The 15454-nt window shown below is 34.5% G+C and overlaps 1 protein-coding gene across 2 annotated transcripts in view; it reads left to right on the top strand.

Annotated features, from left to right (window-relative positions):
- Positions 1 to 7943: 7943 nt before the first annotated feature.
- The window catches only part of ANKRD12 (ankyrin repeat domain 12), a gene marked incomplete at its 3' end in the record, with an annotated part of 70047 nt that continues 62536 nt past the window's right edge, over positions 7944 to 15454 (top strand). For both annotated transcript variants that reach the window (XM_084252250.1, XM_084252249.1), the window contains exons 1-2: positions 7944 to 8057; positions 13590 to 13734. In XM_084252250.1, coding sequence (XP_084108376.1) covers positions 7971 to 8057; positions 13590 to 13734 — 232 coding nt within the window. In that variant the 5' untranslated portion in view covers positions 7944 to 7970. The remainder of the gene's footprint in view (positions 8058 to 13589; positions 13735 to 15454) is intronic.

Raw genomic sequence — 15454 nt, 5'->3', positions numbered from 1 at the left:
GCAAATATTTTCTTCCATTGTGGCTTGCTTTTCATTTTCTTAACGTTGTCATTTAAAATGCAAAAGATTGATTTGTAAAGCCCAACTTATATGTATTGTATCTGCTTTTCATAACCTATAACATAAGAAATTTTTGTCCTCCCCAGGATCTCTTAAGTATTCTCATTTATGTTTTCTACTGGATAACACAAAATTTTAATGCATACATTGAGGTATATGATGCCTTTTGAGGCAGTTATTCTCTGTAATGTGAGACAGAAGGTCAAAGGTCTTGTTTTGGACTATGACTATACAATTGTTCCACTGCCACTTGTTGGAAGAGAGAATAGATCCTTTCTCCAGTGGGTTGCGTTGATAAGCTTCATTGATAAAATGAATTAAACATATATGTACACATCTATTTCTCTTCCATTAATCTGTAAATCTATCTTTAGGCCAGTAAACACTCTCTTATCTACTCTGTGGTATGTAAGGTGTATAGAATGTAGTACTCTGTGTGAAATCAGGTAATGCGAGTGCATGAATTTGATTTTTTCCAAAGATATTTGGACTTTGTGGGTCCTTGTCATTTCATATACATTCTGTAAATAATTTGTCAGTTTCTATTAAAAAGTATTCTGGGATTTTGGGTAGGATTGCATTGAATTTATAGATCAGTTTGGGGAGCTGACATCAATACTGAGTCTCCTGATCTATTAATACCACATATCTTATCTAGGTCTTCTTTCAGCAGTGTTTTGTATTTGTTACTCTGTGGTTTTGACATTTGTTTTATTATATTTGTCCCTAAGAATTTGATATTCTTGATGCTATTGTAATGTGTTTTTAAGTTTCAATTAACATTTATTGCTAGTATGTAGAAATAAAGTTAATTTTCATATATTGACACTGTAGTCTGTGTCCTTTCTATGCTTACAAGTTCTAATAGTTTATTTGCAAATACCTTGCCATTGTTCCATAAAGATTTGTATAATCTGGAAATAAGCACTGTTTTACTTTATTCTTTTCTAGCTATCTTTTCTTTTTCTAGCCTTGTTGAACTAATTAGGGCTCCCACTAAGTACAATTGTAAATAGAAATGGTGAGATTATCTCAATAGATAACAGAAAAAGCATTGACAAACCTTTCAGCATCCTTTCATGATAACTCAACAAATGAGATACTGAACTATTATACCTCAACATAATAGATAGCTGGTAGCTAACACATTCTACAGTGAAAAAAATGAGTGCTTCTTCCACCAAGATCAGGAACAAGACAAGAATACCCACTTTCACTACTTCTGTTCAACATATTACTAGAAGTCCTAATCAGAGCAATTAAGCAAGAATAAAAAAAGTATCAAAATCAGAAAGGAAGAAATTGTCTCTGCTTGCAGATGGCATGATTTTATATATTAAAAACTCTGATACAAACCCTGTTAAAACTAATAAATGTAGTGAGGTTGCCAGGTACAACTGCTTTTTATATGTTGATTTTGTATCTGTACATTAACAACAAACTATCTGAAAAGAAATTAAGAAAATAATCCCATGTATAACAGTATCAATAAGAATAAATACTTTGGAATAAATTTAACCAAGAAGAAGAAAGATCTGTACACTGCATGTTGTTAAGATGTTGGTGAAAGAAATTGAAGAAGACACAAATAAATGTCTTGAGTTGTTGGATAAGGAAGAATTAATATTATTGATTGTCTGTACTACCAGAGTGATCTACAAATTTAGTGGGATCTCTCATGATTCCAATGGTGTTTTTCACTGAAGTAGGAAAAACGTCCTAAAATTTGTATGCAACCACAAAAGAACCCAGATAGCCAAAGCAATCTTGAGAAACAACAACAAAGCTAAATGCATCACACTTTTCATTTCAAACTATATCACAAGCATGTTGTAAGCCAAACAGTATGTTACTGGCCTAAAACAGATGCATAAACCACTAGAACAAAATGGAAAGCACAAGGTAAACCATACATATAAAGTCAACTAATCTTTAGCAGGGATGCCAAGAATGCAAAATGGAGGAAACAGTCTTTTCAATAAATGATGTTGGGAAAACTGGATATATGTATGAATGACATTAGGCCCTTCTCCTATATGCTACAATTAACTTACAATGGATTAAAAGCTTTAAATGTAATACCTGAAACCATCACATAGTAGTAAAACTCCTTGACATTAGTTTTGGCTTTGATTTTATGACTATGACAAAAAAAGCACAGGTAACAAAAGCCAAAGGAAACAAGTGAGACTACCTCAAATAGAAAATCTGCTCAGCACAGCTACAAAATGGAAATACAATCTATGGAATGATAGCAAATATTTGCAAATCATATATCTGGGGTAATATCCAAAATATATATGGAGCTCTTCTTGCAACTCTAGCAAAACACAGCACACACACACACACACCAAAATTCTTGCTTAAAAAATGAGCAAAGGACCTGGATATTTTTCCAAAGAAAACACATAAATGGCCTACAAATATATGAAAAAGATGCTAGCATCATTTGTCTCCAGGGACATGCAAATCAAAACACAGTGAGGTATCCTCTCTTTCCTGTTAGGTTGACTATTACTAAAAGGGAATGGGTACCAAGTATTGACAAGGGGGTGGAGATAAGGGAAACCTTCCCTTTTGGTGATGGGGATGTAAATTGGTGCAGCTGCTATAAAAAAAATAGTATGGTAAGGGACTCCCCTGGTGGTGCAGGAGGTTGAGCGCCACGCTGTGAAGCTGTCTGCAGCCTCTGCAGCGCCGGTTCAATCCCAGCCGGCCAGCTAGAGTCCCACATATCGTGGCATACTTCTCCTGTCGCGGCCCGCTGTTCCCCTCAGCAGTGTATTTTATCAGTCTGCCTGTTCTGTTCCCCACTCTGTGTCTGGTGAATCCTCTCACCCTCCCGCGAATCTGGCCTGTACCCTGGTTCTTGTATGAATGAATGAATGAATAAATAAACAAACAAACAAACAAATAAATAAATAAATAAACAAATACATAAATAAATCTTAAAAAAATGATATGGTGATTCCTCAGAAAATTAAAAATAGAACTGCTATCTGATCCAGCAATCCCACTTCTGGGTATATATAGATCCAAAGTAAATGAAATCACTATATCAAAGAGATATCTGTGCTGCCATGTTTGTTGAGATATTATTCTCAATAATCAAAGTATGGATACAACGTAAGTGTGTATAAATAAATGAATGGAATAAAAAGTGTGGTACTTATAGTGGAATATTGCTCAGCCATTAAAAAATAAAATCCTGCCATTTGCAACAACGTGGGTGAACCTGGAGAACATTATGCTAAGTAGAATAAGCCAGACAGAGTAAGAATTTAAAACACTGAACTTAAAAAAGCAGATAGCAGTCAGTGGTTCCCTGGATTTGGAAGTGGGGCAAGTGGGGACATGTTGATAAAGAGTATAACCTTCCAGTTATAAGAATAAGTTCTGGGGATCAAATGTAACAGCATGGAGTTACACTCTACTATATACTTGAAATTTGTGTTAATTAGCTAATTGTGATAATCATTTCACAGTGTATAAGCACACCTTAAAAACATACAATTTTTGTTTGCTGGTTTTGTGTCAAAGCTGAGGTGGCAGGGCCTCCCTGGTGGCTCAGCGGTTGAGCGCTGGGTTGTGAGGCTGCCCGCGGCCTCTGCGGCGCCGGTTCCATCCCCGGCTGCTCCCGGCCTCCAGAGGAGGGTCCCACCTGGCGCACAGACCTCTCCTGCCGCCCGCTGCTCCCCTCAGCAGTGTACTTCGGTCCTTCTGCCTGCTCTGCTCCCCGCTCTGGCTCTGGTGAATTCTCTCGCCCTCCCACGCTTCTGACTGTATCCAGTGCTTGTATGTATAAATAGATAAATAAATCTTTAAAAAAAAAAAAAAAAGCTGAGGTGGCAAAAAGTGAGAAGGGGACATATTTTCTTCATTGTTGATATTAGGCGAGAAAGCTATCAATTTGCCTTCTGTTACAGGTATACTGAGTTGTCTTTTGTTGTTAATGGGTTTTAAATGTTATCAAAGACTTTCTGCATATGTCGAGATGATCTTTTTTTTTTTTTCTCAATCTGTTAATAACAGTCAATTATCATAGAATGATGTTAACATTAAGCTCACCTTGAATTCCTGGTATAAACCCTATTTGGTCGTGATTTTTATTCTTTTCAATATATAGTTGGGTTTATTTTGTATTTTGTAAGGATTTCTTATATATGATAATGAAGTATATTGATTTGTAGTATTCTTGTAAAAGACCTATTGTAGTTTCGTATCATTGTGTTGGAGGCCTCATAAAATGTGTACCTGCCTCTGCTTTTTTAGGAGAGTTTATATAGAATTCAAGTCCTCTGGGCCTGGAGTTTTCTTGTTTTTAAATGTGAATTCAATTTTTTTAATGAATACTGAGCTATTGAGATTGTTTTTTCTTCAGTGAGCTTTGGTAGTGTGTTCCTTTTGATGAAATTTGTCTGTTTCTTTGCTCATTCATTATCAGCTATGTATGCACATAAGACTAGAGATTTATAAATCCTGTTGATCTTTTTTAAGAACCAATTTTACATCTCATTGATGTTTACTTTTGAGTTTGGATATATTTCCTGTTACCTTTCTACAGTTGATTCTGATTTAATTTCTTTGTTGTTTGAAAAACTTATTTAAATTATTTTAAACTTACTAACATTTGTTGGTATTACCCTCTATGTGGCTTGTTTTGGTGCTTATTCTTTGTGCCCTTGAAAAGAATATTTTGTTGTCAGGCATGTTTTTCTTGTAAGTGGCAATTAGAGCCAGTCAATTCAAATTGATAACATTTTCCAGTTATTTTATATCCTTGATCCTTTTATGAGAGTGTAATTGAAAACCTCCAACTATAATTATGAATTTGTCTGTTTCTCCTATCAGCTTTGTCAGTTCTTGCTTGCTGTATTTTGAAGCTGTGTTGCATACACAATTAGTGAATTGACCCTTTTGTCAGTACGAGGTATACAATGTACCTCTTTTGCTATGAGATAATTAGTGCAGCTTTCCTTTGATTTAGGTTTGCAGTCATCTCCTTGTATCAGGCAAAACAAGTTACTGATGGATAAAAGAGTATCATGAATATTTTTTGTGAAAATTATACATGGCAGTAACATTACATTGATAGAGCATATATTCTGTAAACTTTAAATGACTTTATCACTAACAATGAAAATACACTTGAGAAGGGGACATCTTTTCTTCATTGTTGATCTTAGGCGAGAAAGCTATCAATTCCCCTTCTGTTACTGGTTTGCTGAGTTGTCTTTTGTTGTTGTTAATGGGTTTTAAATGTTATCAAAGACTTTCTGCATCTGTTGAGTGATTTTTTTTTTGCTCTTAATCTGTTAATAGTAGTGAATTATCAATAATTTAAAATCATAATTTTCCATTCTCTTACTTGTAACTTACAGCATTACATTTGGAATAAATTTATTATTAACATATAGTTTAGTCATTCCCCCCCTTTCTGACAATCTGTTTTAATTGGTATATTTAAATCACTCATTTCAAGTAATTATTGATATGTTTGGATTAAGCCTATCATTATTGCTTTGTTCAGTCCTTCTGGTTTTGTGTTTTTTCTTTCATTCCTCATTTTCCCCTCTGGCTTCTATTGTGTATTTGTACATTTTAAAATACTGTGTGCTAATTTATTTAGTGTGTGATTTTTGTTACCTTTGTATAGCTTGTATAGTGGTTGCTCTAGTGATTACACTGTGTGTGTCTGTGTGTGTGTGTGTGAGAGAGAGAGAGAGAGAGAGAGAGAAAGAGAGGGTCCTTTTGAAGAAACTTGTTTTAACATTTAATTTGTTGAATTTATTTGTGTAAAGTTCATAATATTCCCTTATTATCCTTCTGTGTTTATGGGATCTGTGGTGATACATGTATACATGTTATGTATGTATGTATGTATCTTGGACTCAGAACCTAAGCATGTATTAACTGCTTAATATCTGTTAAGTAATATTTTATGAAACCTAAGTGTATTTTCATTATATTAGTATTAAAGTCATTTAAGGTTTTCGGAATATATGCTCTATTAATGTAATGTTACTGCCATGTATAATTTTCACAAAAAATATTCATGATATTCTTTTCATTCATTAGTAACTTGTTTTGCCTGATACAAGGATATGATGTTTTATCCACGTAGTATCACCTGGGCTGATGCATGCCGATATTATGCGCTTCAGTTTTGCTCTTGGGTCAGAATTTTTCTAATTTATATATGACTTTTAACTCTTACTCTGTAAAGTTTATACAGGGCTAGCTTTAAGGACAGTGAAGTATTTAAATGATTCTCTTTATATGGCAATAATTCAAACAGTTGAATGACCCCAAGGTAAACTCTGCCTTCTGTGTGTATTATTAAAAAGTTTCTTTACAACTCTATTTCTCCAAGGGTTATTTTCCCCTATATAAGATGAAATATTTGAATTACTTGAACTCCTGACAGTTTTTTTTGTGCTGAAATATACTCTAATTTGCCTATTACCAGATTAATTTATTAGTCGCTTTGATAGATTACAAATTAAATCCCTTCATCTAAAGAAATTGTGGGTTTGTTTCTATTAAAATTAAACAGTTTTTTTTTTATGTATATATTTATTTATGCATACAAGAACTGGGGTCTAGGCCACAGGTGCAGAGTGGGTGAGAGGAGTCACCAGAGACAGGCTGGGGAGCAGAACAGGCAGACCTACTGAAATACACTGCTGAGGGAAGCAGTGGGCAGGAGGTCTGCTGTGTCATATGTAGGTTAGCTCCCTGGCTGGGGATTGAACTCATGCCCTGCAGTGGCTGGCCATAGCTTGATAGCTCCGAGACTTAACCCCTGAACTACCAGGACACCCCAAAATCAAACCGGTTTTAAAGCACTGGTAGAATAATTAAAAGAAAATAGATTTTACTGTTCTTCTGTTTAAGATGTCTGAATTTTAATAATTCACAGATACTATAATAGAATCACAGCTTTCTTAGACACATGATACCCATATATAAGAAATTCATAGCATGAAATGGTTAAAATTAAGTTTGTCAGTCATTCTGCTTGTTGTGACCCAAGTCTTCCTACGCTTGGTCAGCAGCCTCAGTCTAGCCCAGTGTTGTACAGTTGAATTTTCTGTCACTCTAGTAATATTGTATATATGCATTGTATAGCGAGGTAGTTTCTTTAATTTTAACTAATTTAACTTTGAACAACCATATGTGGGTGATAGGTTATCCATTATATAACAACACAGCTTGAGCAGAAGACAGAAGGTTGAATGAACATACTAGAAAGAAGGCAATACTTGAAGTGATACAGTATAAGTATTCAATGACTGAGCAGGTTGATAAAGTGACTAAGTACCTGAGGATGTCTGGGAGTTCAATGAAGGAAAATTAACCACTACAGGAATTTTAGGTGGGAAAGGTTTAATGCAGTTACTTTAAAATAGAATTAGATGTTGTAACCTACAAGGTTCTTGGTTGGGTTTTCTGAAGTAACATTCAGACCAATACAAAACTACCAAGTACTGATAGGCACTCCTTCCTCTGGAGCCGTGCTGAGCTAAGAAATCCTTTGCTAGTGTTTCCACTTGGACTATTTCTGGGTACAGAAAACTGGAGTACAGGTATTAGCCAAGAGAAAGTAGGAAGAACTATAAAAGTAGTTCTCTTCTTTTCAGTGATGAGCTGAGTAAACCTGAACAAGGAAACATTAGTTATTGATAGAAGCTCAAATTGTTAAATAAAAACTTAACTGTGAGGTAGGATAAGCTGTCAGAAAACATTGTCAAATTTTAGAGACAATGAGAAAACAGAATTGCCCTAATTGTGTGCATAAACTTTAAGTAGGATTTTATTGCTATCTATACAAGTAACCCTTACATATCTATTCTTTTCAGATCCAGGATGAGAAGACTGATAAAAGAAGCTAGCTGAACAGCTATAAGATGCCCAAATCTGGGTTCACAAAACCAGTTCAGAGTGAAAATTCTGACAGTGACAACAATATGGTAGAAAAGCCATATGGAAGAAAGGTATATAGTTAATACTAATTTTTTTTTTGACTTGTGAAACTGGGGGAAAAAACTCCCAGTTTAGTATTTTTAGTTACTATAAAAAAGTAGTATGGATAGATAAATCCAAACTATTTATCTAAGCCCTTTAGAAATTAATTCTTGGGAATAAAATTGCTTTTCATTTCCTAAGACTAATATAGTTATTAAAATCATGCAATTACTTAAGAGATAATAATTCAGAATAGGAAAACAATTCGAGACCTCACAGTCATTTGGCATTTCTTCCCCCACCCCTTAGCCTCTGGTAGCAAAACAGCCGTGCACAGTAGCACTTCTATTTTCCATGTCTGTAACGTCGGATAAATTTACTTAACTTCTCCAACCTCAGTGTCTGTCTATAGTATAGGACAATAGTGATATATAGAATTTTGTGATGGTGAAATGTTACGTTTTATGCTTTCCACAGTTCTCAGTGCATACTAAGTACTTGTAAATGTCAGCAGTTTTTGTAAATTACTAATTGTTGTCAATAACCTGTGGCTGTTTTTACACATATTTATCCTTCTTCATCCTGTTTCAACCCTGAAAACCTTAAGATTTCCACACTAGTCTCTGAACTAGGCTGACTACCCTCATCTCTACTTTAGTTGAACATTTGTGTACAAATATTTTTAAGTTTTATTGTGTTATAATTTATATATAGTGAAACTTACCAGTTTAGTGTACAATTGAGTGATTTTTCTTTAAGTAAATTTATAGAATTGTGTAACCATCATCACAGTTCAGCTTAGACCACTACCATCATTGCAAAAACATCTTCAAGCTCATTTGCAGTCACTATGTATCTAATCTCCATGCAACCCCAAATCTGTTTTCAAAATCAGGATGTGTAAATTACTTTTTTAAAGATTTATTTATTTATGCATACAAAAACTGGGGTACAGGCCAGAGGTGTGGGGGGTGAGAGGATTCACAAGAGTCAGAGTGGGGAGCAGAACAGGCAGATGGACTGAAATACATGGCTGAGGGGAGCAGCCGGTGAGTTAGGAGAGGTCTGCTGCGCCATATGGGTAGCTCCCTGGCCGGGGATCGAACTTGTGCCTCAAAGGCTGCAGACAGCTTTACAGATTGCATCTTAACCCCTTGCACCCCCAGGGAGGCCCCTATTATTAAATTATTTGTAATTTATTCTTTTGGTTGCTGTTGCATATAATATCATTTTGGATTTTTCATGATAATATAGAGAAATAAATTGATTTTATATGTCAGCTTTTATAAGTCAAAGTTGTGTAGTCATCACCACTATCAATTTTAGAACATTTTTCAACTGAAAAAGAAACCATTTGTACCTATAGCAGTCATTCCCTTTTTTGTCCCCTAGAGTCCTAGAAAACCACTATTTTACTTGCTCGCTTTTTGGATTTGCCATTCTGAGTATTTTGTATCAATGGGGGTTTATACTATGTGGTACTTTGAGACAGTTTGCCTTTATTGTCAAAGGATACAGAATTCTTAGTTGGCTTTTTATTTTCTTTTGGTAGAATGAATATATCATCCAATTTCTTCTTTGCTTTAGCTATTTCTGATGAGCAGTCACTTTTAATTGTGTTTTTCCCTTCAGTGAAGTTTGTTTTCATTGCCGCTCTAAGATTTCTGTCCTGTCTTTTTTCTTTTTTACAATTACAAATTTATTTCAAAAATCATATTATTTTAGAATGCTCTTTGTGATCTGTTCCCTGTTTGCTATTCCAGTTTAATCTTCCCTCACATTCAAAAAAACCCCGAGACACATGGAATTCTTCAATTTTTTTTTTCCTATCTTCGATACTTTACACTTTGTATTTCTTCTTCCTGGAGTGCTCAGCGACCAGGTCCTCCTGTTCTGCTTTATTCTAAGCATGGTTACCACCTGAAATATCAGGTTGCTTCACGTATTCATTGTTGATGTCTCTCTCCTCGGTCCTCTATAATGTAAACTCTTTACATTGTGCCCCTTTGAATGCTGCTTGGCAGGTGCCTGGTTCTGAATGGCCATTTGTTAAGTGGACATGGGAAACAGAACAAAAGTCCCTGCCTTCATAGAACTTTCAGTTGGATATAAAATAAAAATAAATAAATACAAACTAGGGTAAGTGCCATAAAAGAAAAGAATCGATTGCTTGGTGGTCAAGGAAGTTATCTCCGTGTAGTTGGAGGGATGTCCTTGTCTTTTGTATTTAGGATCCATTGGTGTTTCCTACCTGGAGTATGTTAGCTTCTTAGATCTGTAGATTAATGGTTTTTGTGAAAGTTGGGATGTTTAATTTTCTGATTTTTCTTATTTTGCCATTTTATATGTATTGTTAAGCAAATCTAGTACATTTTAACATTGTTAATACTTCAAAGGTTATTGTTTTGTTTATAATTGCTGCTTTATAGTGTTTGTTAAATCTAATATCTGAACCCATTCAAAGAAAGGTCTTTTGAATCCCTTTTTTCTTGCTTTTTTGTAGGTCTTAATTTTTATTGATAACAGGACAATTTAGGCCATAATATTGCAGCAGCTTTGTATCTGCATTATTTCCCACCTGAAAGTTGAGAAAGTTGCTGGGTTTTTTGTTTGTATTTAGTAACATATCAGAGTTTATCTGTGCTATTTGTGCAGCCACTGGTGTCTGTTTTTTTCTTTTCCAGTCTTGCTTCGTAGGGGTTACCTGTGTTTTTTGCATAGATTAACCATTGATTGGTCAGCGCTTATATGCAAACTCCATAAACCTTCCACTTTCTGTTGATGTTGGGTGTTGGGGAGTGCATTAAATGTTTAGGCATTTTTCAATTATGCCCTGGCATTTAGTTTCTATTGGGCTTGCTTTGCTCTTCGCTTTGCTTGTGTGCAGCCTCCTAGTCAACAAGAGATTTGTAGGCTGCAGACCCTCTCAGATTTCCCCTGCATATACACATTGGACTCCCAGTTCATGAAGACTATTTAGAAAACTTAACTCCTCTCTGGTCTTCTCACCTTACGTACGTTAACATAGCTTCTCTGTCACCCAGAAGTGTATGGCAGTATTTTCTGCCCCCCTCCCCCCACCACGGCTCTTTTGTTTCTGCAATCTCTGTTAAATTTTTGGCCTCTCTAGCAGCTGCTGTTCACCGGCAGCAGGATTACAACTTTTGTCTAATAGAATAATGTTTTTTTGTTCCTCTCTGCTCATTTCCTACCCTGTTTGCTAATTTTATCTGCAGCTGGGTGTGGGTTTTTGGCTTGGTACACCAAGTCAAGTCAACACTGGCAGCAAAGGTGCTGGTTCCCATTGCCAATTCTCCTGTTAAAACTATGTAAACTACGCACTGGCCAAGGAATGAGGGCAATCCCAGCTAGGAATGCCATGGGTACTCATTGTTCTTATCCATAATTCAGTAGCTTTTCTTGAAGAAAATGCTTCTCATTTTGTTGTTTGATTTGCTCAGTTGCTTAAGCCTTGAAATGGTTGCTTTTGAAAATTTTGTCCAGATTTATAGTTGTTTTGGGGAGAGAAGTTGTCAATATCTTCACTTTACCATAAACATATTTCCCTAAAAGCATTTTAATATACCGGATGTGACAGGTTATAGGGTTATTTAAAAATATAAGCAAAAGAAGGTGGGCAGTGGCTGTGTGGATAGAAAGAAGATTTATTGTCTTCTGTTATCATTGACCTGCTCAGGTTTTCTGTTTCTTTCATGAACCACTTTTTAGTAATGTATATTTTCTAAGAAAATAATCCATTTTTCCAGGCTTTACATTTTTAATGGTAGAGAAAGGAATATATTATTCTTTTGTAATTTTTTTAATATCCCCTCTGGAATTGTACTTAGATCTCATTCCCAATCTATTCTATCTTCTCTCAAATATTCATGATTAGATTTATTAAAAGTTATTCTGCTGGAGCCTCCCCGGTGGTGCAGCGGTTGAGCGCTGGGTTGCAAAGCTGCCCGCAGCCTCTGCAGTGCCGGTTCAATCCCCGACCGCCGGGTGAAGGTCCCACATGGCGCGCAGACCTCTCCTGCCAAGCCCGCTCCTCCCCTCAGCAGTGTATTTCATCAGTCTGCCTGTTCTGTTCCCCGCTCTGGCTCTGGTGAATCCTCTCACCCTCCCGTGCTTCTGACTGTACCCAGTGCTTATATAAATAAATAAATAAATCTTTAAAAAAAAAGAATATCCAAGAAGGCTAGTCCTTCATTTAATTAAAAAAATAAAAAAAGTTTATTCTGCTGGTCCTTCAGAATCATGTTTTTTTGATAACTTCTTTTTAGAAAAAAAATACGTATTTAATTTCTTATTGCCATCTTTTTATTTTTATTTTTTATTTTTATATTTTTATTTTTTATATTTTTATTTTATATTTTTATTTTTTTATCGAAATACCATTGTTTCATATCTTTGTTCTTTTTTTTTTTTTTTTCATAATAAAGAATTTCCCCCCTTAGGTGTGGTCGCCATAGTTCTCCCACCACTAAATCACCCATAATCTTTCACCGTAGTCCATTGTGCTTATACTAACTCCTTTTTTTCTCCCTTCTGCCTCTCCTTCCCCTCCTGGTTGCTTCAGATCTATTATTAGCTTTCCAGTGTTTGGTTTTAAAGTTTGTCTTTTCCTGAGTGTTTGATTTCTTTATATCCCACATATAAATGAAACCACCCAGAATTTTATTTCTATGTCCCCCTCCCATTTTCCTCAGTTCTTTAACCTGTCATGTGCAGTTGAATGTACTATCAGAATGTACTTCTGATAATCTCTACGATTGATATATATCATTTATTATCATAAGGTAACTTAGAAGTCTCTCCTCTAAGATGATTTAGTGTAGTTCTTAGTGTCTGACATGTTTTTTCATAAAGGAGTCACAGAGGCCCAGGGGCTTCTCAGTGACCTAATCTCAGCGCAGTCACCTCTACAGCCCAAGTTTGATTCCTGGCCACATATGGTGCAACAGTCTTCTCCTGTCTCGCCTGCTTCTCCCCTTAGTGTGTTTCAGTAAATCTGCCATTTCTGCTCCCCAGTCTGTCTCTGGTGAATCCTCTCACACATACACCCCACCTCTGGTCTACTTTTACATAAAAATAATTTAAAAAAAAATTTTTTTTTAATATCTTATTAAAAAAAGGAGTCACAAAGGCCCAGTTTACATGTTATCTACCAATTTCTGTGTTGGATTATGAAAGTAAGCTTTGTAATAGCTATAAACTCTAAGGGTAGGATAGTTCACCTGACTACTGAACCAGGCACTCTATATTAACACAACTCAGTATCTGTATTATACTTAAAGTTGTGTCATATTCAGGGATACCTTGTTAGAAAGTTTTTTTAGAATTCTATTAAGTGAAAATAAGGGAGTAGGAAACAAATTGGAAAAAATGTTGCACTCGTTGACACTGGTTTTTATGCAATTAAGAACAATGATGTATTATATTTACCCCTCTCTGCGTTTGTGTATATTTAAAAGTTTCCCTCATAAAGTGTTTTTTTCATATTATATTGCTTACCTGATGTTGTTGTAACTTTATTCATTCTTAATTTTTTTTAATAGAGTAAAGACAAGATTGCATCCTACAACAAAACTCCAAAAATTGATCGAAGTGATGTAGGCAAGGAGATGAAAGAGAAATCTATGAAACGTAAACTCCCTTTTACCATTAGCCCATCAAGGAATGAAGAACGAGATTCAGACACAGGTAGAATAATTTGTTGTTTTTTGGTAAAATCTTAATCATTCTTTCACTGTGATTTTCCTCACGTCACAGTTTTTAATGAATATCTGTACTCGTATTCTGAAGAAGATATTGAGATCCTTTCTCCCACCACACTACAGATTTTCCATGATTTGAATTAGTGAGATATTACAGCTGTCTCTTTAAGATTGTTTCATAACAAACTCTTGTTTTTCTCTTAGAAAGGTTACTGGCTAACACTAAACAAGATTTTGATGGATTTAAACATATTTTTTGGGTAGGCTGAATTTATACATTTTAGTGCGTAATGGCTGAAGGCTTTGCTTTCTTTTGTATGCTCAAACACACACACACATACCCCCCAAACAAAGCATTAGTAATTTCCCCACACCTAAAGCGACATGTTTTATTTGCAGTCCAGCTATCTTAGTTTTATAATTAAAAAAAGAACCCAGAGAACCATTAAGTGATATATTCCATGTGAAATGTAATTACAATGTTCAGCCCCATATTTAACATTGATTTTTTTATGGAATATTTAAATTATTAGCTGAAACTATAGAGACACAGAATGGAGAAATAGTTAAAACGTCAGTGCCAACCCTTATCTTTATATATTTTGTATTTAAAGATCTCTTACGTGAAGAGAAAAGGTACAAAAATGGGAAAATGGACAAAAGTTATAAGCAAGTCATTCAAAACAACAAAATTATAGTTGAAAAAGAAGTATGTGAATGATAAATCGATATTATCAAATATAATTTTTAACAATTGACAAAATTTATTGTTGACCTAAATCATGCCAAGTGGTCCCTAGTTAGAAATAGGAACTTACTTTAATTGGTCTGAATTATAGAGTATCTTTCGTGGAGGTAAATATGACAACAACGTAGATATAAAAACTAAAAGTTTCTTAACATTTGACTTACACTTTTTGCATTTAGTTTATCTAAATAATTATTGAAGGTGAAGATGATCTTAAAGAATGTTTATCTAATCTTTATAATAGCTTTATAATATTAAAAAAAATCAGGAAAATAGTGTCAAGTACTATAGGATTTTTTCAATTATGTTAAATTCAATGAAGAAATTATTTTCACCCTTAAAAATAACATGTAGAACACATGATATGGAAAAATGTTTAAGATATACACAGTAAAATACAGGATATGAAACTATGTGTGCTTATTTTATTGCATTAAAAGTCATTCTGTATATTTGTATTAATATGTATGTGTACATATGACATACATGGAAAGATAAGACTGTTTAAATATAATACACTGATACATTATAAAGCTAAACCTAATGGGTATGTATTATGGGTCCAGTACAAAAAAGGAAATATTATAAACCCTGACTTAGTAAAAATAAAAGAACAAAGGGATGGGAATTAAGGAGCAAATAATATTGCTACTAAGCTTATTTTCTCTCAGCACAGGATTAACTTATATAGTCTAAAAGTGAAATATATATTTAAAATCTTTGTAAAATGTTTCCTCATTTGAAATTCTTACATATATCTGTGTTTGTTTATGTGTGTTTATATGTTGATATTTGATACCTCCTACAGAGAAGAAAGTTTTTTTAATTTCATTTTATGTTGATTTAAAATTAATCTTAGTTTTTATTTAAAAATATCACATATTTTCTTAGTCTCACGTAAGTTTATTTATCTCTGCTACTTCCTTTATGTATATAAAACAAGAGAGATACTTAGAAT

The sequence above is a fragment of the Talpa europaea genome (genome assembly GCF_964194135.1).
Source record: "Talpa europaea genome assembly, chromosome: 13".
In the NCBI taxonomy this organism is placed as follows: Eukaryota; Metazoa; Chordata; class Mammalia; order Eulipotyphla; family Talpidae; genus Talpa; species Talpa europaea.
The sequence above is the reverse complement of the archived record's forward strand: the minus strand, read 5'-3'. Positions and strand labels throughout refer to the sequence as shown.